The sequence below is a fragment of the Bufo gargarizans genome, chromosome 3 (genome assembly GCF_014858855.1).
Source record: "Bufo gargarizans isolate SCDJY-AF-19 chromosome 3, ASM1485885v1, whole genome shotgun sequence".
In the NCBI taxonomy this organism is placed as follows: domain Eukaryota; kingdom Metazoa; phylum Chordata; class Amphibia; order Anura; family Bufonidae; genus Bufo; species Bufo gargarizans.
Genome location: NC_058082.1, coordinates 574,500,216 through 574,524,739, shown reverse-complemented (window position 1 = coordinate 574,524,739; position 24,524 = coordinate 574,500,216). Strand labels below are relative to the sequence as shown.

Below are 24,524 nucleotides of genomic sequence, written 5' to 3'. Positions count from 1 at the left end.
ATGGCGAAAATTGTCTGCATTGCTGGGGTAAGCTGCCCTAGAATTCAAAAAGGGCAGGACACAGCTGCAGGAGTGAGCGGGCACAGTGGGCCCCCCCAGGAGCAGGGGGCCCCGGCACTTGCCCGGGTTTGCCGGGTGGTGGCGCCGGCCCTGGATGAGGGGACATCCTCTGCGTCTGGAGAAAAGAAGGTTTGTACACAAACATAGAAGAGGATTCTTTACGGTAAGAGCAGTGAGACTATGGAGCTCTCTGCCTGAGGAGGTGGTGAAGGTGAAATCACTAAAAGAGTTCAAGAGGGGCCTGGATGTATTTATGGGGGGTAATAATATTACAGGCTATAACTACTAGAATTCTGGAGAAGGCTCTTTGTTCCAACGAGTTATTAGGAAAATTGGCTTCTACCTCACAGGGGTTTTTGCCTTCCTCTGGATCAACTTACAGGATAACAGGCTGAACTGGATGGACAGAATATGTTAATATGTCAAAAAGCTGCCAACTTTACCCAACAAATGGCATAAATACAATTATTCATCTCTTTCTCCAGTCACACAGTGACAGTATATTATACATCATATTATTATCTTGCATTATACATTAAATTGTACTGTATATTATTCAGTTTATTATAAAACTATTTGCCTGCAGCCACCACTAGGGGGAGCTCAGTGCATAGGAGTTACAGTTACCGTTGACATCATTGGCATTGGCATTGGCAAATAATTTCTTTGCATTGAGCTCCCCCTAGTGGTGAAGCAGTTCAGTACCAGGTACCCCTGACCCACCACCACCAACACTGTCATGTTAGCAGTCATGTGTATGCCAATGAAGCCACAAAAACCCCTGTCATGAAAGAGTTAATTAAAGTGCTTTGAATTCACAAATGGATCCAAGCCTTGGATTCAATAAAATATTGGAAATATGTACGTATGAAGCATACCCTGTGATGTTACATTTCTATTATTATCCATAATTGCAGGGGAGCTCATGTACAGTGAAGCTTGATAGGAGTATTCTGTATCTGTCTTGCATGTTTGAAGCCACTGCCATAATAACGCAGAAACGCGTGGTAACAATGGTATTTCTATATCCCCACCAGCACGTTTGACAGAACAGCACTAAACATGATAGTCATTCACTCCTGTGTATTTCTTAAACATTACAGTCATCACATCTGTCATTTTTATGAAATTAGCTTTTGTTTCATATTTTTTCTTGTCATTTTTTCACTTCCGAACACCTACTCCTGCGGTCTATGTAATCACTAGTTATTATGTGTCACTCATTGTTGGCAATGATATCTGTCTCTACTCTCCTAATCTTCTCAATGTGATATCCTATTGTGCTTAGAGATTGGGAATTATAAATGTTTGTCTGATAGAAAAGGTCTCAGAACCACACAGGAGCCTATTTTTTTTAATTTGTACAATAGGAAAATAGACACGCTTGGATGAACAGTACACAATATAAAGTTAATATAAAGTCGTTGTAGTAGGTAAAGTTCTTTAAAAGTAAAACTTCTCATACAATTAGGCTGGGGCTACGTGGGATATTAGCCATCATACCCGTTGTAGGACAAATGATCTATGTGTTGCACTGCAGCCATTGAACTAAACGAGGTAGCGGCACGACTCACAAGTTGTTATGGCCGTGACCCCAAAATGGCAAAACATCCAGCAGGATGGTCAATGGACAGTGCCTTCTAGCCAAAATATCTGCTAATGACATACCTGCCATAGAGGGGGAATGCATTTGGGCCTACAGAGAAAGAAGGCTCAGCTTTGGATAGTTTCATCTCCTTTGCTACTGATTGCTGAGACTCTGTGCAGGAGTTCAGAAGAACCCTTTGATATCCACTGAGATACTGGTCCAAGGATCAGGCTTAGGCTATGGAAGGATAAGCTGAAACCAGATCCATCTCCCCTGGCTGGTAAAATCTGAAGCCAAAAAGATGAGCCTAGAGTGACTTTTGTAGTAGATCTCTCTTTGTACCCTCAGGAGGGTAGTGTGGAGAAGTGAAGGAGGTGGTGTGTGGTATTTTTGGAATTCATGTATTTTTGATGTATATATTTTTCTGGCTAAACAATAAGATACAAGGAACCTGTTGTCCTGTCATATTAGTAGTTCGAAGTCAGAGCAACAGGACTTATATATATTTTCCTTGAATACATTCACTAGTCATTCAACTGTGTTTCTCAATTGAAAAAATAGTCAATCGTCATCAAAAAAGAAAATATACAAGTCTAGTTCCTCCGCTGAACTGAATGGAGCAGCTGGTCGCACATGCACGCAGCTGCTACATTCATTTCTATGGGAGTTCCAGAGATAGCTGAGAACAGTGCTCAACTAAATGCGGACCTCCCATAGAAATTAATAGAGCCAACCATGCGCATTTGTGACTAATCACTCCGTTCATTTCAGGGGGGCTGCAGAGGGTACGGAGCGCCATTCTCATGACCTCTGAGTCCCAGCGGTAAGACCAGTGGATAGAGGATAATTTCTACTAAACAGATTACTACTTTAATAATTGTCTTCTACCTTAAAGGGGTTGTCCGGGTTCAGAGCTAAACCTGGACATATCCCCATTTTCACCCAGGCAGCCCCCCTGACTTGAGCATGCTCTGATGCTCTCCTTTGCCCTGCGTTAAATCGCGCAGGGCAAAGGCATTTTTAGGAGTTCCGGTGACGTACCGGGCTCTCCATGGGGCTGCCAGGCTTCAGCGCTGCCCTAGCCAGTAAATTGGCAGTGTGATATGATAAACAAAAAAGCCTGTGCCCTGCGCGATCTAGCGCAGGGCAAGGCAGCGTATCAGAGCAGGAGATGCTCCGATGCTAGCCTTAGTGGGGCTTACTGGGTGAAAATAAGGGTATGTCTGGGTTCAGCTCTGAACCCGGACAACCCCTTTAAGATCTGACTCAATCCAAAGTTCATCCCAAGCTAAGCATTGGGCAATAATGTGTTTGTTACCTAAAATGTGTGAAGGTCTTAAGCTGGCATACCTTGAGACAGTGTAACCATTCACTGCAACCTGTCTCGGAGCTGACTAAAGTAAGGTGCAGAGTCTAAGGGACTCTCCCATTGTTCATCAGGGAAAGAGGTTTGGTCTTAAAGTAGACACTGGTTGGCAATGAGACACATCAGCGATGATGCAGAGATGAGTAGTAAGTTGCAGGTGAGGGTCAGATCTGTCATCGCTCTGTGCTAGTTGTGACAAGAATTGAAAGGTCTTTGGCGGGCATATTCAGTGTTTTCTTTTGGGCAGCCTATGTCTCTTCTGTTCAGCCTGGAAGGAAAGAGTGTACATTCTTCAGAACTAAAATTCAGTAAATAATGGCGCTCATTCTGCATAAAAGCTGAAATGCCAAATCTTCATTGTAAAAGTATTAAGCTGTACGACAAACAAACAAATATATTTTCATTATTTTTCACACAAATCCAATTATAGAGGAGAATTGGAAATCACTTAAAAGAGAATCAAATTAGTGGAATCGCTAAGAGAAGAAGTGTAAGAAGAAAGCTTAAACATCAGCAATGACCAGCATAATTATAGTGAAGGATATTATCCGTGGAGATTGTTCTAGAAGAAAGATAAAAGAAAGCTGTTAAAGAACTAATCAGTAATATTAGCTGGAATATATTATACTTGTGTGCACAGGATATTTGCCTGCAAAAGGCAAATTAGCTCACAATATACTGAGGTCCTGACACCATCTCCCTCTTATGTAATATGGCACATGGTGCTACGTATTATATATTGTCTAGATAATTTGGTTAATAAAATGAAACATTTGTTTTAAGAGGCTTTATGCTCTCAACACAACTCAGCCTTCATTTCTTCCAGCTGTTGTCACCAGCTGTTACTTTTCTTTCTTAAGCAATTATAGAATGGAGGAGATTTAGGAACAGGTTGCTCTAAACTGTAAGCTCTTGAGTACAGTGTAATGAAGGTTATTTTGGAGGCATAACACATAAACCAGTTAAAATGGCTGGTGTTTACACTGGAGATACTCTGTTTCTATTAGAGATTGATGGGGAAATGCCATAATTAGTAACATATAGCATTTAAACAGGAAAATCGACAATGATGGTGCTCAGTGCTTGGCACTCTTGCCTTGGGTACTGGGTTTTAATCCTACCCAGGAGAACACCACCATGCAGTTTGTATGTTCTAATGTAAAACTGAATCAATTTACATATAATTCCTTATCATGATTATTCTGTGAAAATGTAATAACGGAATTTCCTGCAAACTCCTGTGTGATATGTGTGCGATGGTCAGGTTTCCACATACTGTTGGCCACATTGTGTTTGACTAACATGGTAACAGAATACAAATATGATCTATGTACTGTAGTCTGATCATGTAGTAAAATTGTTACACATCTGGCCCCTATTTGTACCTAAATCACAGTCTTAACTAAGGGAAAGATGGAGGAGACATGACTTGCCAGATCAGATTTCACAAAGTTTGTAGTCTGTAACCATGGAAACACATAGGAGGTCATTTACGAACATATATATATATATATATATATATATATATATATATCTGGTACACATTCTGTTGCACGCCATGTTGTGGCAGAATCTACTACCTTTTTCTCTCTCACTCCAGGTCTAAAAAAGGGGTCGTGTAGCGAGTAAGGAAGGGAACAGGCCAGGAGGCCTTTCTCATTTTTCATTTTCTACACCTGGTTTAGGTGTAAAAAATGGTCTAAATTTAAGACAGTAAGGAAACTGTCTTACATTTAGAATTACGCCAAAGTTATGTAGAGGCTGGCTTCTCTACATAGCTTTGGCGATCCACCGCTAGCAAAGGGGCTTATAAAGACCAGTGTCTAAAATGTCGGTCTTAATAAATTTGCTCCATAGACTTTCTATAGACCTGTTAACATGTGGTAGAAGATTTTGAACTGGTAGAAAAATTTTAATTCGTACAATTTGCAAAGTGTATTTATTTTTCATTTTACATGCTTTGGAACAATAAAAAATGGTCAGAAAGGTGGATGTAGCCAGAAGAGTTATATATCGGTAAATATAGAGCATCTTTCTTTTCCTGTTTTTCATCTATGTAATGCAAATATTTTATTCAGAGGACATTTGCAATCAGCTCAAAGTAATGTTAAAAACGGAAAACTACTCCAGAATAAGCACATGGTTTACTGTTAACGCAAGTTACTCAAAACATAAACTATTTTAGCCTTTTATCCCTTCAGACAAAAACTCCATTACCGTTTTAATGTACATTAATTATGGCTTATATATTTCTTTCCATTTTTTTTTCCATAGCAAACTGTGGAGGACCTGTTGAGTTATGGGAAACCAACATTACGTTCAGCTCCCCAAACTACCCACAGAACTATCCCAATCTTGCAGCATGTAAGTTATGGTGAATTCACCCTTTTTCATCTTTATAATTAACCTTTAAATATCTAATATTTAATTATCCTTAAGGAGGAATTGCCATTTATCATTTTTCAGGTGATTGGGTTTTTGGACAAAATCGTAAAATAAAGTGATTATGTTAACCATAACTGGCTATAGCTCTCGGAAGACCTTAACAAGATAAATAAATTTTAATTAACTTTATAAAATGTTCAGTATTAATAGAATACACTTTACACTTCCTCTTTCGAAGCAGTCACCAGAGTCTCATAAATACTTCATGATAAGACTCCATTGTATTGAATTAGTAATAAGATGTGCCAAAAAGAAGGTGCAGGTTTTTACGGTATATATAAAAGCTTGAATAGTCAGTGAAAAAAAGCTAATATAAATAACATTGGAGAACTTACATCTTTTTAATGAAGGCCACAGAATGCGGCCAGAACATGCTTTTTTTGTATCTTAATGTTTTTGGAACTGGCTAAACCTGAACATGGAGCCTAATGTAACCTCCTGTTCTTCATCCTTAAGGAGGTTGCATCACTTCTGCAAATTCACGTCCACCAATGCTGGATAGCAGGGTGGTCATAACCCCTGGATACAAATAGTGTATAATGCAATGAAAAACTGAATCAGGCCAGCAAAGGAGACTATATGGACAATCACAATATGTTGGTAGCTGAATTGTAGTAACTTTGCTGAAGTGACACAACCCCTACTGACCCTTCAGAAGGAGGTGTGGACTTTCTGGCAATCAGATGTATAGACCATAATAAACCTCTATTGGCAAAGGTTAATGAACCAATAGAAGTCTAGGGCAAGTATGGTGTTGTAAGCAATTGGTCGCAATTTGAATTTGAGTGTCAAAGATCCAGTAGATTAACACCGATGCTTAAGTCAAGTTGGTAATTTTTGGGTCATATAGAAAATAAAACACAGTTCATAATGAAGATGAAAATGGGATGGGTTGTCAGAAACAGTAAGCAAATGTTATCACCACAGGAAGACAATTAGTTATTTACTTCTTTGAACACCATTTAAGTTTAAATTTACATCAGTGTTATTACAGTAATGACAGAAATATTATAAGGGGATGCTTCCTTGAACAATTTTTATCATAGTATAAATCAAGTATTTTTTTTATTTTTTTTTATAAAAAAAACTGCATGATTTTCTAGATTTTGTAGATAGATTTTATTTTTTTCAATCCAGTCCACGAATTCTGTTTCCTGTTCTGGATTTTTAACTTCATCTTTGCTTGGACTTTTAGCACAGCAAACAGCCTTGCTTAACACTCTCAATCAGACCATCACTTCAATCGGAGACAGCCACCAGTGGTGACTCAATGAGAGAATCACACATTACACTAAGGCAATGCTCTTCTTTGGACATCTTTATTCAGGCCTATCAAGATAACAATAGAGCTGTCATTATGTCATACCAATTCTATACCAACTGTTATAATGAAGTTCACCGTATAGATAACCTCTTCACCTAACAGCAGTAGTATCATTTGGGCAATATTTTATCTTTAATTTTCAATGGAATACAGCACTGCCAAAAAGAAAAAGAGAAATGGCTATAAATTGTGCCCAATTAAACTAAAAAGTCACCAAATTAAATTGGACTGAAATAACATTATGAAGTAACTACCACACATATACTTAGGTAAATAAGCCTCAAATTTGGGGATCATTGATATGGACATTAGAATATGAGAGAACTAACATTTTTAAATAAGTAGTTACATTGTTCTAGAAACAGTGCCACGTCTGTTCACAGGTTGTGTGTGGTATTGCAGCCCAGTATCAGTCACTCCAATGAGGTTGAGCTGCAATAAAGAAAGCCATTGTGTTTTTATAATCCTGTACAACCTCTTTAACACCTTTGTACATGGTACTCTGCTAGTAGCACCTCTTCAACACGGAGGAGCAAATGCTTATTTTCTTAATTTGAGAAAAAAAGTCGGGTACACAAAGGAAAGAAAATCGAAACAAGACACAGAACCCTTTTCAGACACTGAAATATTGAAACATGTCTTTCCAAGCTGCAGAATCATAAAATTTTTACAAAACAGTCTAGACTTCTGGTAATACATTCTCCACATAAGCATGAGGGAGGTTAATTCGGAAAAGCTAATTAAGTAGTATCTATGGCTTCCACATTCTATCAAATCCATTATATTTCAGACTAGGAAAGCCGTTAACTATTCCATCAATATGAACTAAGTTATTTTCAACCATAATGAACAAAAAATTGTCTAAAATACAACATCAAGCATGTGAGAAATGGACAACCTTTCTCATAACTTTATCTGTGTATGTTTTTTATATCTATTCCGGTGATATACAGATGCCATGCTGTAATTATCTGTACAATGCCGTTCAGTCTGGGCCCCCATTTGGAATACACATTTCCCTTGGAGAAAATCAGTTTATCCCTTGAATGTTAAAAAACTGGCCCTTTGTAAGTAGTAATGAAGATGTTTCATGGAAAGGAATACCCTCAGACAGAATGGAACCTCACACAGCGGTGGTCCAGCAGCTTTTTAAATAGAGTACCAGAAGATGAATAAATATCTCAAAAGTAGGGATGAGCGAACCCGAACTGTATAGTTCGGGTTCGTACCGAATTTTGGGGTGTTCGTGACACGGACCCGGACATTTTAGAAAAAGTCCGGGTTCGGGTTCGGTGTTCGTTGCTTTCTTGGCGCTTTTTGAAAGGCTGCAAAGCAGCCAATCAACAAGCGTCATACTACTTGCCCCAAGAGGCCGTCACAGCCATGCCTACTATTGGCATGGCTGTGATTGGCCAGAGCACCATGTGACCCAGCCTCTATTTAAGCTGGAGTCACATAGCGCCGCCCGTCACTCTGCTCTGATCAGCATAGGGAGAGGTTGCAGCCGCGACGTTAGGGCGAGATTAGGCAGTGCAAAGGACTTCATTCAGAGATCGATCTGCAGCTGTGGATGATTGAACTGCTGTATCACGATCGGCGTGACTATCACATACGTGACACAGAGGGAGGGAAAGAGGAAGGCCCTGCCCAAGTGAGAGGGAAGGTGGTGACCCCTGACTCACCTTGTGGCTGGCACCTGGCTGCCCTGACGTCCCTAGACGGGTTCCTCACCCGTACGCCGATCACGTGCCTAAAACCCTGGCTTTCCCTAAGATGAGCCCTAGATAGTGAACAGGGCGGTGGGAACACTAGTCCGCACCACTAGCTCTAAAGGAAAACACCAAGGGGAGGACAGACAATACAGACTAAACATATAATCCCAGGTGGGCGACAACAGGAGACAACAAAAAGCCCAACAGGGATCCGGAGGGTAGCACTCTGGAACAACAACCAGGATTCACAGCTCCAGTGGGTCAGTATAGAAGTCCAGGCAGGAAGCTCTATAACTGGCAACTAGAGAAGTGTGAGAGGAGAATATAAGGAGGTTGGGAGTGGCAGACAAGAAACAGCTGAGGAGGAGAAGCTACGGATCCCTGAGTGAGACAAAAAGGATTGCAAGGCAAACACAGAAAACAATCACTAAGAAACAACGTGATCTTTAGACATAGAGAGCGCAGCCACCCGCTGCGACTTCCTGACCCCGGGTATAACGGAGTCAGACGTGGCTCTTGACACCCTCGTGACATGCTGCTATTGAATTGCTCACTGTTTTTAGGCTGCCCAGAGCGTTTTTCAGTCACTTTTTTCTGGGGTGATCGGCGGCCATTTTGTGTCTTGTGGTGTGCCAGCACAAGCTGCCACCAAGTGCATTTAACCGTCAATGGTGTGGTTGTTTTTTGGCTAAATCCTACATCAGGGTGAAGCTGTCACACCAAGTGCATTTAACCAGCAATAGTGTGGTTATTTTTTGGCCATATACTACATCAGGGGCAAGCTGAGCCTGTCACCAAGTGCATTTAACCCTCAATGGTGTGGTTGTTTTTTGGCTAAATCCTACATCAGGGTGAAGCTGTCACACCAAGTGCATTTAACCAGCAATAGTCTGTTTATTTTTTGGCCATATACTACATCAGGGGCAAGCTGTCACCAAGTGCATTTAACCCTCAATGGTGTGGTTGTCTTTTGGCTAAATCCTACATCAGGGTGAAGCTGTCACACCAAGTGCATTTAACCAGCAATAGTCTGTTTATTTTTTGGCCATATACTACATCAGGGGCAAGCTGCGCCTGTCACCAAGTGCATTTAACCCTCAGTAGTGTGGTTGGTCAAGCTGTCACACCAAGTGCATTTAACCATCAATAGTGTGGTTATTTTTTGGCCATATCCCAGTCTAATTCTGTCAGTAAACGTATACCTGTCACCCAGCGCCTAAATACTAGGCCTCAAGTTTATATCCAGCTAAATCTGTCGTTACTGGTGTGGCTGGTCAAGTTATTTAGTGTCCGTCAAAGCACATTTTTTGTTCTGGGTTGAAATACAATTCCCAATTTAGCAATTTCCTAATTTAGTGGTTTCTGCTGTATCAGGCCTACTTTAAATTTATCCCTAAAAGGGTATATCAGATTCAAGGTGCACATAGGGTCATTCTGAATAACTTCACACACACGCCACTGTGCATTTCCAAGTCTAATTCTGTCAGTAAACCTATACCTGTCACCCAGCGCCTAAATACTAGGCCTCAAATTTATATCCAGCTAAATCTGTTGTTACTGCTGTACTGTTGTGGCTGGTAAAGTTATTTAGTGTCCGTCAAAGCACATTTTTTGTTCTGGGTTGAAATACAATTCCCAATTTTGCAATTTCCTAATTTAGTGGTTTCTGCTGTATCAGGCCTACTTTAAATCTATCCCTAAAAGGGTATATCAGATTCAATGTGCACATAGGGTCATTCTGAATAACTTCACACACACGCTACTGTGCATTTCCAAGTCTAATTCTGTCAGTAAACCTATACCTGTCACCCAGCGCCTAAATACTAGGCCTCAAATTTATATCCAGCTAAATCTGTCGTTACTGCTGTACTGTTGTGGCTGGTCAAGTTATTTAGTGTCCGTCAAAGCACATTTTTTGTTCTGGGTTGAAATACAATTCCCAAATTAGCAATTTCCTAATTTAGCGGTTTTTGCTGAATCAGGCCTACTTTAAATTTATCCCTAAAAGGGTATATCAGATTCAAGGTGCACATAGGGTCATTCTGAATAACTTCACACACACGCTACTGTGCATTTCCAAGTCTAATTCTGTCTGTAAACGTATACCTGTCACCCAGCGCCTAAATACTAGGCCTCATATTTATATTCAGCTAAATCTGTGGTTACTGGTGTGCCTGTATTAGTGTAATACGGTACCTAAATAGATAGCCAGATAGTGTTAGGTGTCTGTAAAAAAAGGCCTGAATTTGAATTCAATACATTGGGCCAAATAATATTTTTGTTGTTGTGGTGAACGATAACAATGAGGAAAACATCTAGTAAAGGACGCGGACATGGTCGTGGTGGTGTTAGTGGACCCTCTGGTGCTGGGAGACGACGTGGCCGCTCTGCCACAGCCACACGTCCTAGTGTACCAACTACCTCAGGTCCCAGTAGCCGCCATAATTTACAGCGATATTTGGTGGGGCCCAATGCCGTTCTAAGGATGGTAAGGCCTGAGCAGGTACAGGCATTAGTCAATTGGGTGGCCGACAGTGGATCCAGCACGTTCACATTATCTCTCACCCAGTCTTCTGCAGAAAGCGCACAGTTGGCGCCTGAAAACCAAGCCCATCAGTCTGACACATCACCCCCATGCATACCAGGGAAACTGTCTGAGCCTCAAGTTATGCAGCAGTTTCTTATGCTGTTTGAAGACTCCGCTGGCAGGGTTTCCCAAGGGCATCCACCCAGCCCTTCCCCAGCGGTGGAAGACATAGAATGCACTGACGCACAACCACTTATGTTTCCTGATGATGAGGACATGGGAATACCACCTCAGCATGTCTCTGATGATGACGAAACACAGGTGCCAACTGCTGCATCTTTCTGCAGTGTGCAGACTGAACAGGAGGTCAGGGATCAAGACTGGGTGGAAGACGATGCAGGGGACGATGAGGTCCTAGACCCCACATGGAATGAAGGTCGTGCCACTGACTTTCACAGTTCGGAGGAAGAGGCAGTGGTGAGACCGAGCCAACAGCGTAGCAAAAGAGGGAGCAGTGGGCAAAAGCAGAACACCCGCCGCCAAGAGACTCGGCCTGCTACTGACCGCAGCCATCTGGGACCGAGCACCCCAAAGGCAGTTTCAAGGAGTTCCCTGGCATGGCACTTCTTCAAACAATGTGCTGACGACAAGACCCGAGTGGTTTGAACGCTATGCCATCAGAGCCTGAAGCGAGGCATTAACGTTCTGAACCTTAGCACAACATGCATGACCAGGCACCTGCATGCAAAGCATGAACTGCAGTGGAGTAAACACCTTAAAACCAAGGAAGTCACTCAGGCTCCCCCTGCTACCTCTTCTGCTGCTGCCGCCTCGGCCTCTTCTGCTGCTGCCGCCTCGGCCTCTTCTGCTGCTGCCGCCTCGGCCTCTTCCTCCGCCTCTGGAGGAACGTTGGCACCTTCCGCCCAGCAAACAGGGGATGTACCACCACCTCCGTCACCAAGCATCTCAACCATGTCACACGGCAGCGTTCAGCTCTCCATCTTACAAACATTTGAGAGAAAGCGTAAATTCCCACCTAGCCACCCTCGATCCCTGGCACTGAATGCCAGCATTTCTAAACTACTGGACTATGAAATGCTGTCATTTAGGCTGGTGGACACAGACAGCTTCAAACAGCTCATGTCGCTTGCTGTCCCACAGTATGTTGTTTCCAGCCGGCACTACTTCTCCAAGAGAGCCGTGCCTTCCCTGCACAACCAAGTATCCGATAAAATCAAGTGTGCACTGCGCAACGCCATCTGACGCAAGGTCCACCTAACCACAGATACGTGGACCAGTAAGCACGGCCAGGGACGCTATATCTCCCTAACTAAACACTGGGTAAATGTAGTGGTAGCTGGGCCCCAGGCGGAGAGCTGTTTGGCGCACGTCCTTCCGCCGCCAAGGATCGCAGGGCAACATTCTTTGCCTCCTGTTGCCACCTCCTCCTACTCGGCTTCCTCCTCCTCTTCTTCCACCTGCTCATCCAGTCAGCCACACAACTTCACCACCAACTTCAGCACAGCCCGGGGTAAACGTCAGCAGGCCATTCTGAAACTCATATGTTTGGGGGACAGGCCCCATACCGCACAGGAGTTGTGGCGGGGTATAGAACAACAGACCGACGAGTGGTTGCTGCCGGTGAGCCTCAAGCCCGGCCTGGTGGTGTGCGATAATGGGCGAAATCTCGTTGCAGCTCTGGGACTAGCCGGTTTGACGCACATCCCTTGCTTGGCGCATGTGCTGAATTTGGTGGTGCAGAAGTTCATTCACAACTACCCCGACATGTCAGAGCTGCTGCGTAAAGTGCGGGCCGTCTGTTCGCGCTTCCGGCGTTCACATCCTGCTGCTGCTCGCCTGTCTGCGCTACAGCGTAACTTCGGCCTTCCCGCTCACCGCCTCATATGCGACGTGCCCACCAGGTGGAACTCCACCTTGCACATGCTGGACAGACTGTGCGAGCAGCAGCAGGCCATAGTGGAGTTTCAGCTGCAGCACGCATGGGTCAGTCGCACTACAGAACAGCACCACTTCACCACCAATGACTGGGCCTCCATGCGAGACCTGTGTGCCCTGTTGCGCTGTTTCAAGTACTCCACCAACATGGCCAGTGGCGATGACGCCGTTATCAGCGTTATAATACCACTTCTATGTCTCCTTGAGAAAACACTTAGGGCGATGATGGAAGAGGAGGTGGCCCAGGAGGAAGAGGAGGAGGAAGAGGGGTCATTTTTAGCACTTTCAGGCCAGTCTCTTCGAAGTGACTCAGAGGGAGGTTTTTTGCAACAGCAGAGGCCAGGTACAAATGTGGTCAGCCAGGGCCCACTACTGGAGGACTAGGAGGACGAGGATGAGGAGGAGGTGGAGGAGGATGAGGATGAAGCATGGTCACAGCGGGGTCGCACCCAACGCAGCTCGGGCCATCACTGGTGCGTGGCTGGAGGGAAAGGCAGGACGATGACGATACGCCTCCCACAGAGGACAGCTTGTCCTTACCCCTGGGCAGCCTGGCACACATGAGCGACTACATGCTGCAGTGCCTGCGCAACGACAGCAGAGTTGCCCACATTTTAACGTGTGCGGACTACTGGGTTGCCACCCTGCTGGATCCACGGTACAAAGACAATGTGCCCACCTTACTTCCTGCACTGGAGCGTGATAGGAAGATGCGTGAGTACAAGCGCACGTTGGTAGATGCGCTACTGAGAGCATTCCCAAATGTTCCGGGAACAAGTGGAAGCCCAAGGCCAAGGCAGAGGAGGAGCAAGAGGTCGCCAAGGCAGCTGTGTCACGGCCAGCTCCTCTGAGGGCAGGGTTAGCATGGCAGAGATGTGGAAAAGTTTTGTCAACACGCCACAGCTGACTGCACCACCACCTGATACGCAACGTGTTAGCAGGAGGCAACATTTCACTAACATGGTGGAACAGTACGTGTGCACACCCCTCCACGTACTGACTGATGGTTCGGCCTCATTCAACTTCTGGGTCTCTAAATTGTCCATATGGCCAGAGCTAGCCTTTTATGCCTTGGAGGTGCTGGCCTGCCCGGCGGCCAGCGTTTTGTCTGAACGTGTATTCAGCACGGCAGGGGGCGTCATTACAGACAAACGCAGCCGCCTGTCTACAGCCAATGTGGACAAGCTGACGTTCATAAAAATGAACCAGGCATGGATCCCACTGGACCTGTCCATCCCTTGTGCAGATTAGACATTAACTACCTCCCCTTAAACATATATTATTGTACTCCGGGGCACTTCCTCATTCAATCCTATTTTTATTTTCATTTTACCATTATATCCAAAGTTGAATGAACCTCTCCTCTGTCTGGGTGCCGGGGCCTAAATATATGCCAATGGACTGTTCCAATGTTGGGTGACGTGAAGCCTGATTCTCTGCTATGACATGCAGACTGATTCTCTGCTGACATGAAGCCAGATTCTCTGTTACGGGACCTCTCTCCTCTGCCTGGGTGCTGGGCCTAAATATATGACAATGGACTGTTGCACTGGTAGCTGACGTGAAGCATGATTCTCTGCTATGACATGCAGACTAATTCTCTGCTGACATGAAGCCAGATCCTCTGTTACGGGACCTCTCTCCTCTGCCTGGGTGCTGGGCCTAAATATATGACAATGGACTGTTGCAGTGGTGGCTGACGTAAAGCCTGATTCTCTGCTATGACATGCAGACTAATTCTCTGCTGACATGAAGACAGATTCTCTGTTACGGGACCTCTCTACTCTGCCTGTGTGCTGGGCCTAAATATATGACAATGGACTGTTGCAGTGGTGGCTGACGTGAAGCCTGATTCTCTGCTATGACATGCAGACTGATTCTCTGCTGACATGAAGCCAGATTCTCTGTTACGGGACCTCTCTCCTCTGCCTGGGTGCTGGGCCTAAATATATGCCAATGGACTGTTGCAGTGGTGGCTGACATGAAGCCTGATTCTCTGCTATGACATGCAGTCTGATTCTCTGCTGACATGAAGACATATTCTCTGTTACGGGAACTCTCTCCTCTGCCTGGGTGCTGGGCCTAAATATATGCCAATGGACTGTTGCAGTGGTGGCTGACGTGAAGCCTGATTCTCTGCTATGACATACAGACTAATTCTCTGCTGACATGAAGACAGATTCTCTGTTACGGGACCTCCCTCCTCTGCCTGTGTGTGTGCTGGGCCTAAATATATGCCAATGGACTGTTGCAGTGGTGGCTGACGTGAAGCCTCATTCTCTGCTATGACATGCAGACTGATTCTCTGCTGACATGAAGCCAGATTCTCTGTTACGGGACTTCTCTCCTCTGCCTGGGTGCTGGGCATAAATATATGACAATGGACTGTTGCTGTGGTGGCTGATGTGAAGCCTGATTCTCTGCTATGACATGCAGACTGATTCTCTGCTGACATGAAAACAGATTCTCTGTTACGGGACCTCTCTCCTCTGCCTGGGTGCTGGGCATAAATATCTGACAATGGACTGTTACAGTGGTGGGTGACGTGAAGCCTGATTCTCTGCTTTGACATGCAGACTGCTTCTCTGCTGACATGAAGACAGATCCTCTGTTACGGGACCTCTCTCCTCTGCCTGGGTGCTGGGCCTAAATATATGCCAATGGACTGTTCCAATGTTGGGTGACGTGAAGCCTGATTCTCTGCTATGACATGCAGACTAATTCTCTGCTGACATGAAGCCAGATTCTCTGTTACGGGACCTCTCTCCTCTGCCTGGGTGCTGGGCCTAAATATATGACAATGGACTGTTGCACTGGTGGCTGACATGAAGCCTGATTCTCTGCTATGACATGCAGACTAATTCTCTGCTGACATGAAGCCATATTCTCTGTTACGGGACCTCTCTCCTCTGCCTGGGTGCTGGGCCTAAATATATGACAATGGACTGTTACAGTGGTGGCTGACGTGAAGCCTGATTCTCTGCTATGACATGCAGACTGATTCTCTGCTGACATGAAGCCAGATTCTCTGTTACGGGACCTCTCTCCTCTGCCTGGGTGCCTGGGCCTAAATATATGCCAATGGTCTGTTCCAATGTTGGGTGACGTGAAGCCTGATTCTCTGCTATGACATGCAGACTGATTCTCTGCTGACATAAAGCCAGATTCTCTGTTACGGGACTTCTCTCCTCTGCCTGGGTGCTGGGCATAAATATATGACAATGGACTGTTGCTGTGGTGGCTGATGTGAAGCCTGATTCTCTGCTATGACATGCAGACTGATTCTCTGCTGACATGAAAACAGATTCTCTGTTACAGGACCTCTCTCCTCTGCCTGGGTGCTGGGCATAAATATCTGACAATGGACTGTTACAGTGGTGGGTGACGTGAAGCCTGATTCTCTGCTTTGACATGCAGACTGCTTCTCTGCTGACATGAAGACAGATCCTCTGTTACGGGACCTCTCTCCTCTGCCTGGGTGCTGGGCCTAAATATGAGACAATGGACTGTTGCAGTGGTGGCTGACGTGAAGCCTGATTCTCTGCTATGACATGCAGACTAATTCTCTGCTTACATGAAGCCAGATTCTCTGTTACGGGACCTCTCTCCTCTGCCTGGGTGCTGGGCCTAAATATATGACAATGGACTGTTGCAGTGGTGGCTGACGTGAAGCCTGATTCTCTGCTATGGGACCTCTCTCCAATTGATATTGGTTAATTTTTTTAATTTTTTTTTAAATTTTAATTCATTTCCCTATCCACATTTGTTTGCAGGGGATTTACCTACATGTTGCTGCCTTTTGCAGCCCTCTAGCCCTTTCCTGGGCTGTTTTACAGCCTTTTTAGTGCCGAAAAGTTCGAGTCCCCATTGACTTCAATGGGGTTCGGGTTCGGGACGAAGTTCGGATCGGGTTCGGATCCCGAACCCGAACATTTCCGGGAAGTTCGGCCGAACTTCTCGAACCCGAACATCCAGGTGTCCGCTCAACTCTACTCATAAGCAATAACTAATCTCTGGTACAACTCACGTGTTCATTATTGTAATCATTGCATTCGGTATAATGTGGGCATCGTAGGTAGTCCAAATATCCCACCCCTGACAACCAGCATTCCCACATAATGAGTATCTCATCTTCTGCGACCCCTAGACCAGTCATATGTCATATCAGAATGATCAGCCTAATGAATTATGCGTTATTAAAACATATTGGGGCCTGAATATCCATTAGTGTGGACGGGAAGCCATGTTTTTTTAATATTTCATGTCTGCCATCTGACTAAGAGAGGTGGAGTCTGACGAGGTAACGAGGGCCTTCCCACAAGGGGAATGAAAATAAAAGATTGAAAACATTTCATTGACACAATTTGGGGATCTGATCAACATTCGGTTGTGTTCCTAGCCCTCCTGTTCCTGGAATCAGAATGGACTCTGATCACACAATTCTTTGAGTATTAAGAACCTTTCTGTTTTTATCATTTTATTTTTATTACTGTCTTGTGCACGTTATGTGTAATTTTTGTAACTAAGTACTGTACTCTTTCTAGTAAATTAAAATTAAAGCACAACTTTAATGGTTTAGCCTTGTTCCTCGAATAAGCCCAGTAACCTCCATTTTCAATGTATGAGTTCTGTTTGCATTACAGTGTATTTGCGATAAGTGTGGCTAGTGCTAACTGTGTGCCTGCTTGCAAATGAGGTGCTATGGAGTTTTTTTTTAGCTGCTAATTAATTATTATATTAATTTAAATGTCATAGATGGTGGCAGTGTGTTGGGGTGCATGAAGGACTGTGACGGGGTGTGACCTAGGTCCAATCTGAGGCCTATGTGTGAGAAATTAAGTGTGTGAAATAGACCAACTCTTGGCAGTCGCACCTTGATCAACTGACAGGGCAGTTCCTGTGTGTGACACAGCCTGTGCCAATACTAAGAGCTGTATGGACACTCTGTTTCTTTTTGCAGATAGGGGATGTTTTTCCATAGTTCTACTCAAAATAACATATGATATATCATAGAAAGCAGGCACCAGAGTATCTATTCAGAGGAGGGTACTGCCCATGTACAAAGAAACTACAACCAATTACAGCAAGTAGCACATGAAAAAGAAACAAATGGTGCACAGCAAAAATCACATGATTAGATCCCAAATTTTATTAATATTCCAAAATATGATCACAAAAAACATTAAAAAGCATTAAAAACAATGTTACATGGGAGGTGTAAAGCTAAATTTATGAATCAACCTGCACCACACAATCTGCCTCAAAGTACAAACCGGATTCCCAAAAAGTTGGGACACTATACAAATCGTGAATAAAAACTGAATGCAATGATGTGGAGGTGCCAACTTCTAATATTTTATTCAGAATAGAACATAAATCACGGAACAAAAGTTTAAACTGAGAAAATGCACAATTTTAAGGGAAAAATATGTTGAATCAGAATTTCATGGTGTCAACAAATCCCCAAAAAGTTGGGACAAGACTATTTTCACCACTGTGTGGCATCTCCCCTTCTTCTTAAAAACACTCAACAGACGTCTGGGGACCGAGGAGACCAGTTTCTCAAGTTTAGAAATAGGAATGCTCTCCCATTCTTGTCTAATACAGGCCTCTAACTGTTCAATCGTCTTGGGCCTTCTTTGTTGCACCTTCCTCTTTATGATGCACCAAATGTTCTCTATAGGTGAAAGATCTGGACTGCAGACTGGCCATGTCAGTACCCGGATCCTTCTCCTACGCAGCCATGATGTTGTGATTGATGCAGAATGTGGTCTGGCATTATCTTGTTGAAAAATGCAGGGTCTTCCCTGAAAGAGATGACGTCTGGATGGGAGCATATGTTGTTCTAGAACCTGAATATCTTTTTCTGCATTGATGGTGCCTTTCCAGACATGCAAGCTGCCCATGCCACACACACTCATGCAACCTCATACCATTAGAGATGCAGGCTTCTGAACTGAGCGTTGATAACAACTTGGCTTGTCCTTGTCCTCTTTGGTCCGGATGACATGGCGTCCCAGATTTCCAAAAAGAACTTTGATTCGTGACTCGTCTGACCACAGAACAGTCTTCCATTTTGCCACACTCCATTTTAAATGATCCCTGGCCCAGTGAAAACGCCTGAACTTGTGGATCTTGCTTAGAAATGGCTTCTTCTTTGCACTGTAGAGTTTCAGCTGGCAACGGCGGATGGCACGGTGGATTGTGTTCACTGACAATGGTTTCTGGAAGTATTCCTGAGCCCATTCTGTGATTTCCTTTACAGTAGCATTCCTGTTTGTGGTGCAGTGTCGTTTAAGGGCCCGGAGATCACAGGCATCCAGTATGGTTTTACGGCCTTGACCCTTACGCACAGAGATTGTTCCAGATTCTCAGAATCTTCGGATGATGTTATGCACAGTTGATGATGATAGATGCAAAGTCTTTGCAATTTTTCGCTGGGTAACACCTTTCTGATATTTCTCCACTATCTTTCTGCGCAACATTGTGGGAATTGGTGATCCTCTACCCATCTTGGCTTCTGAGAGACACTGCCACTCTGAGAAGCTCTTTTTATATATATGTTGCCAATTGACCTAATTAGTGTTAATTGGTCTTCCAGCTCTTCGTTATGCTCAAATTTATTTTTTCCAGCCTCCTATTGCTACTTGTCCCAACTTTTTTGGGATTTGCTGACACCGTGAAAATTTTAATCAACGTATTTTTACCTTTAAAATGATACATTTACTCGGATTAAACGTTTGATCTGTCATCTACGTTCTATTACAAATAAAATATTGACATTTGCCATCTCCACATAATTGCATTCAGTTTTTATTCACAATTTTTTTAGTGTCCCAACTTTTTTGGAATCCGGTTTGTATATTAAAGAGAGAAAAAGTACCAAATTCATAATTCAGACAAAAAAAATAAAAAATCTATAAAATGACTAGTACATATGTATAAAGTGTTGGCGTTACAGTCTTTTCTTTTTCATGTGCTATTTTCTGTAAATGGTTCTACTTAAAATAAAAGACGACAACAACCTACTTCTTAACATCAATTTTTTCAAACTGACAAGTCTTAGTCAGTAAGACATTCTAGAATAATCTGACAATCCAACATGTTTTTTAATATTGTTATTTTTAAAGATCCTTCAACCTCCACAGCAAATAAGTGCTGTAACCTTTAGAGACCGATAATTTTAGCATTTATTTTAGTACAAAAATTTCAAATAGAAAAATTGCTAAGTTTCTGCAAAAAGATTAAACTGGAATTTCCTATTTTACCTGGATCAAAAGTTGAGAATCGGGTCTCTTAGGGCTCTGTGCAACTTTCTTTAAGCTCACTCAACATCAAGACATTGTTAGTAATCTTAAAGTGACAGCATGATTTATGGCTATAAGTAATCACATGGTTGCTGGTGGCAACAGCCAGCCTCTTTAACCACTTCAGCCCCGCTAGCTGAAACCCCCTTCATGACCAGAGCACTTTTTACACTTCGGCACTACACTCCTTTCACCGTTTATCGCTCGGTCATGCAACTTACCACCCAAATGAATTTTACCTCCTTTTATTCTCACTAATAGAGCTTTCATTTGGTGGTATTTTATTGCTGCTGACATTTTTACTTTTTTTGTTATTAATCAAAATGTAACGATTTTTTTGCAAAAAAATGACATTTTTCACTTTCAGCTGTAAAATTTTGCAAAAAAAACGACATCCATATATAAATTTTTCGCCAAATTTATTGTTCTACATGTCTTTGATAAAAAAAAAATGTTTGGGCAAAAAAAAAATGGTTTGGGTAAAAGTTATAGCGTTTACACACTATGGTACAAAAATGTGAATTTCCGCTTTTTGAAACGGCTCTGATTTTCTGAGCACCTGTCATGATTCCTGAGGATCTACAATGCCCAAACAGTAGAAAAAACCCACAAATGACCCCATTTCGGAAATTAGACACCCTAAGGTATTCGCTGATGGGCATAGTGAGTTCATAGAACTTTTTATTTTTTGTCACAAGTTAGCGGAAAATGATGATAATTTTTTCTTTTCTTTTTTTTCTTACAAAGTTCCATATTCCACTAACTTGCGACAAAAAATAAAAAATTCTAGGAACTCGCTGTGCCCCTCACAGAATACCTTGGGGTGTCTTCTTTCCAAAATGGGGTCACTTGTGGCGTAGTTATACTGCCCTGGCAATTTAGGGGCCCTAATGTGTGAGAAGAACTTTGCAATCAAAATGTGTAAAAAATGACCGGTGAAATCCGAAAGGTGCACTTTGGAATATGTGCCCCTTTGCCCACCTTGGCAGCAAAAAAGTGTCACACATCTGGTATCGCCGTACTCAGGAGAAGTTGGGGAATGTGTTTTGGGGTGTCATTTTGCATATACCCATGCTGGGTGAGATAAATATCTTGGTCAAATGCCAACTTTGTATAAAAAAATGGGAAATGTTGTCATTTGCCAAGATATTTCTCTCACCCAGCATGGGTATATGTAAAATGACACCCCAAAACACATTCCCCAACTTCTCCTGAGTACGGCGATACCAGATGTGTCACACTTTTTTGCTGCCAAGGTGGACAAAGGGGCACATATTCCAAAGTGCACCTTTCGGGTTTCGCAGGCCATTTTTTACACATTTTGATTGCAAGGTACTTCTCACACATTTGGGCCCCTAAATTGCCAGGGCAGTATAACTACCCCACAAGTGACCCCATTTTGGAAAGAAGACACCCCAAGGTATTCCGTGAGGGGCACTGCGAGTTCCTAGAATTTTTTTTTTTTTGTCACAAGTTAGCGGAAAATTATGATTTTTTTTTTTCTCTTTTTTCCTTACAAAGTCTCATATTCCACTAACTTGCGACAAAAAATAAAATTTTCTAGTGATCAGGAAGTGATCAGGAAGTGATCAAAAAAATAAAAAAATCATTCTTACCCTCATCCAATTGATTGCAAAGAGAAGGCCGCCACCATCTTGATTGAAGTTCTAGAGCAAAATATTGCGCTGCCACATCAGGCGGCTTGGTAACGTCAAACATCACCGCGCACTGGATTTTGTGTGAGATCTTTAATCAAGATGGCAGTGGCTGGCTCTTCACTCTCAAACGGAAGAAGTAAGTATTTGTTTCTTTTTTACCGCCATCCAGGGAAAATCGATTCACTACCATGAATCACAAGGAAATTCGGCTTTGTGTTGAATCGAATTTTCCCTGAAATTCGGATCAAATTCCAATTTGTGGAGTTCGATTTACTTAACCCTAGTCATCAGTATCAGATCAGTAGGGGTCCAACACCCCTTCTCTTAGATCACCAAGCATCATTTGGTATCACAGCTCAACCCCATTGAATGAAGTGACCTCACATGGTCTAGGCAAAGCTGAGAAAAGGCTGCGGTGCTACTTCTCCAACAGCTGATCGAAGGGGATCCCAGGATAGGTCACCAGTCAAAAAATCCCAGAAAACCTTTTAAGCCTGATTTCTTGAAAAAATATTATTTCCATGGTTATAGTAAATAAAAATATATTTAAGTATTTACAAGTTACATTTTATATAGAAATATAAATATTATGTTGGCATAAACGAATGATTCTGTATTATATCCACATTTACTTTTTTCCCAGGTATATGGTATCTCAATGCAGCAGAAGGACACAATATCCAACTGCATTTCCAAGCGTTTGATCTAGAAAATATATATGATGTTGTTGAAGTGAGAGATGGCAGAGGATCAGATTCCTTGTTGCTGGGCAAGTATCCACTCTGTGCTGAGGTCTTGATATCGGAAGCTTTTGTTGTGTACGGTAGATTTCTTGTGAGTGCTATGAATTATTGCAAAGTAACTGTTAGCTGCTAGATTTCATGCTGTCACTGATGGAGAACTGAAACAAACCACCAGACACCGAAGTGCAGAGTTTGTGGCTGAACTTCAACTCATAAAAAGCAGGTCATAAAGTTCAGCGATCCTTTGATTTGCTCACTTCTTAGAAAAAGGCATGGTGGAAAATTATCATTCTGAAGATGTGAGGCTCGTAGATAACCTGAAAGTATAGTGGTGTATTGCATGTTAACACGGAAAAATAATAACATCAGAAAATGGAGAATGTACATGTTTATGTGACTCCATGACCCAGCAAGTCCCACTGGTGGGAAAAAGTTTAAAGGACTTGCCTAGAGAGCCTAATAAGAAATGTCTGCAGTTTTATATATATATTTTATAGCTATATTGAATTTATTTTAGTTGTCACTTTTATTTGATGTCAAATAAAAGTTTTTTTTATCTCGATATATAACGATAAAAAATAAAGTGTATATTGTTTCAAAGTAAAAAAAATGGGCAATGTAGTTTATTGGCCTTTTTCATAAATAAATTATTGTTGAAAATGATGTCTGACTTGCTTGGTTTTACCAAATAAACTCTCTCCATATATTATTTTAATAATATAATCAACCTTTTTATATGTAAAGTATATCTGTCAGGAGCTTTGTAACTATGACACTGGCTGACCTGTTACATGTGCATTTTGGCAGCTGATGACATCTGTGTTGGTCCCATGTCCATATGTGTCCACATTCCTGAGAAATGCAATGTTTTATTATATTCAAATAAGTCTCTAGGAGCAATGGGGGCGTTGCCATTACACCTAGAGGCTCTGCTCTCTCTGCAACTGCTGCGCCCTCTGCACTTTGACAGGACCAGGCAGTGAAAATGTAATCACATCTGGTCCTGTCAATCAATCAATTAACCCTGTCAATTAACTAACAGACATTTGTCCTTATTTCCTTCTGTTCCTTATCTTTTCCATTTAGCTGTTTACACCGGGATGAATCAAGTTCCAGACGTCTTCTCCACAACCAATTACATGACCGTGTATTTTACATCAGACTCATCTACTCCTAGTAAAGGATTTGAAGCTAACTTTACAACCGGTTATCGCCTTGGCATGCCAGGTACTACACATGTTTATTTCCTTCTCTCTATGCATATTCACCACTAGTACAGAAGCAGTTAATGTTATGGCTACTGTTATTTAATTCTGGATATAATATATGGTCTCTATCAGGCCACATGTTCACAACCATATCCGTTTTGTGGTCTGCAAATCACAGATCTACAAAATACAGATGCAGACAGTGTGCCACCCACATTTTTTTACGGATCTATTGACTGTAACAGGTCCATAGTCATCATTTTGTGGACATATTCTTTTTGCAAAACAGATATACAGATGCAGAAAGTGTGTGTGTGTGTACATGAGGAATAGCATTACATTTGGTCAATAGAGATGAGCAAATCGAACAAAGTGGAATTCCATCCGAATTTCAGGATAAATTTGATTCACCGTGAAGCTAAATTTCCTTGTGCTTCATGGTAGCGAATCGATTTAACCCTAAATAGTAAAAAAAAATGAAATAAAAAATTCTTACCTCCTCCATTTGCTCACGACGAGCCGGCCGCCATCATCTTGATTGAAGATATCAAACAAAATTCAGTTCATGGTGACTTATGACATCACCACGCCGGCTGGCGTGACAATGTAATCTTGGGACGCGCGAGATTT

At 42.6% G+C, this 24,524-nt stretch overlaps 1 protein-coding gene across 1 annotated transcript in view; it reads left to right on the top strand.

Annotated features, from left to right (window-relative positions):
* Positions 1-24,524, top strand: part of TMPRSS15 (transmembrane serine protease 15) — a 508,008-nt gene that overhangs the window by 240,944 nt on the left and 242,540 nt on the right. The window contains exons 15-17 of the mRNA XM_044285898.1: positions 5,289-5,378; positions 22,587-22,712; positions 23,773-23,913. Of these exons, the coding sequence (XP_044141833.1) occupies positions 5,289-5,378; positions 22,587-22,712; positions 23,773-23,913 (357 nt within the window). The remainder of the gene's footprint in view (positions 1-5,288; positions 5,379-22,586; positions 22,713-23,772; positions 23,914-24,524) is intronic.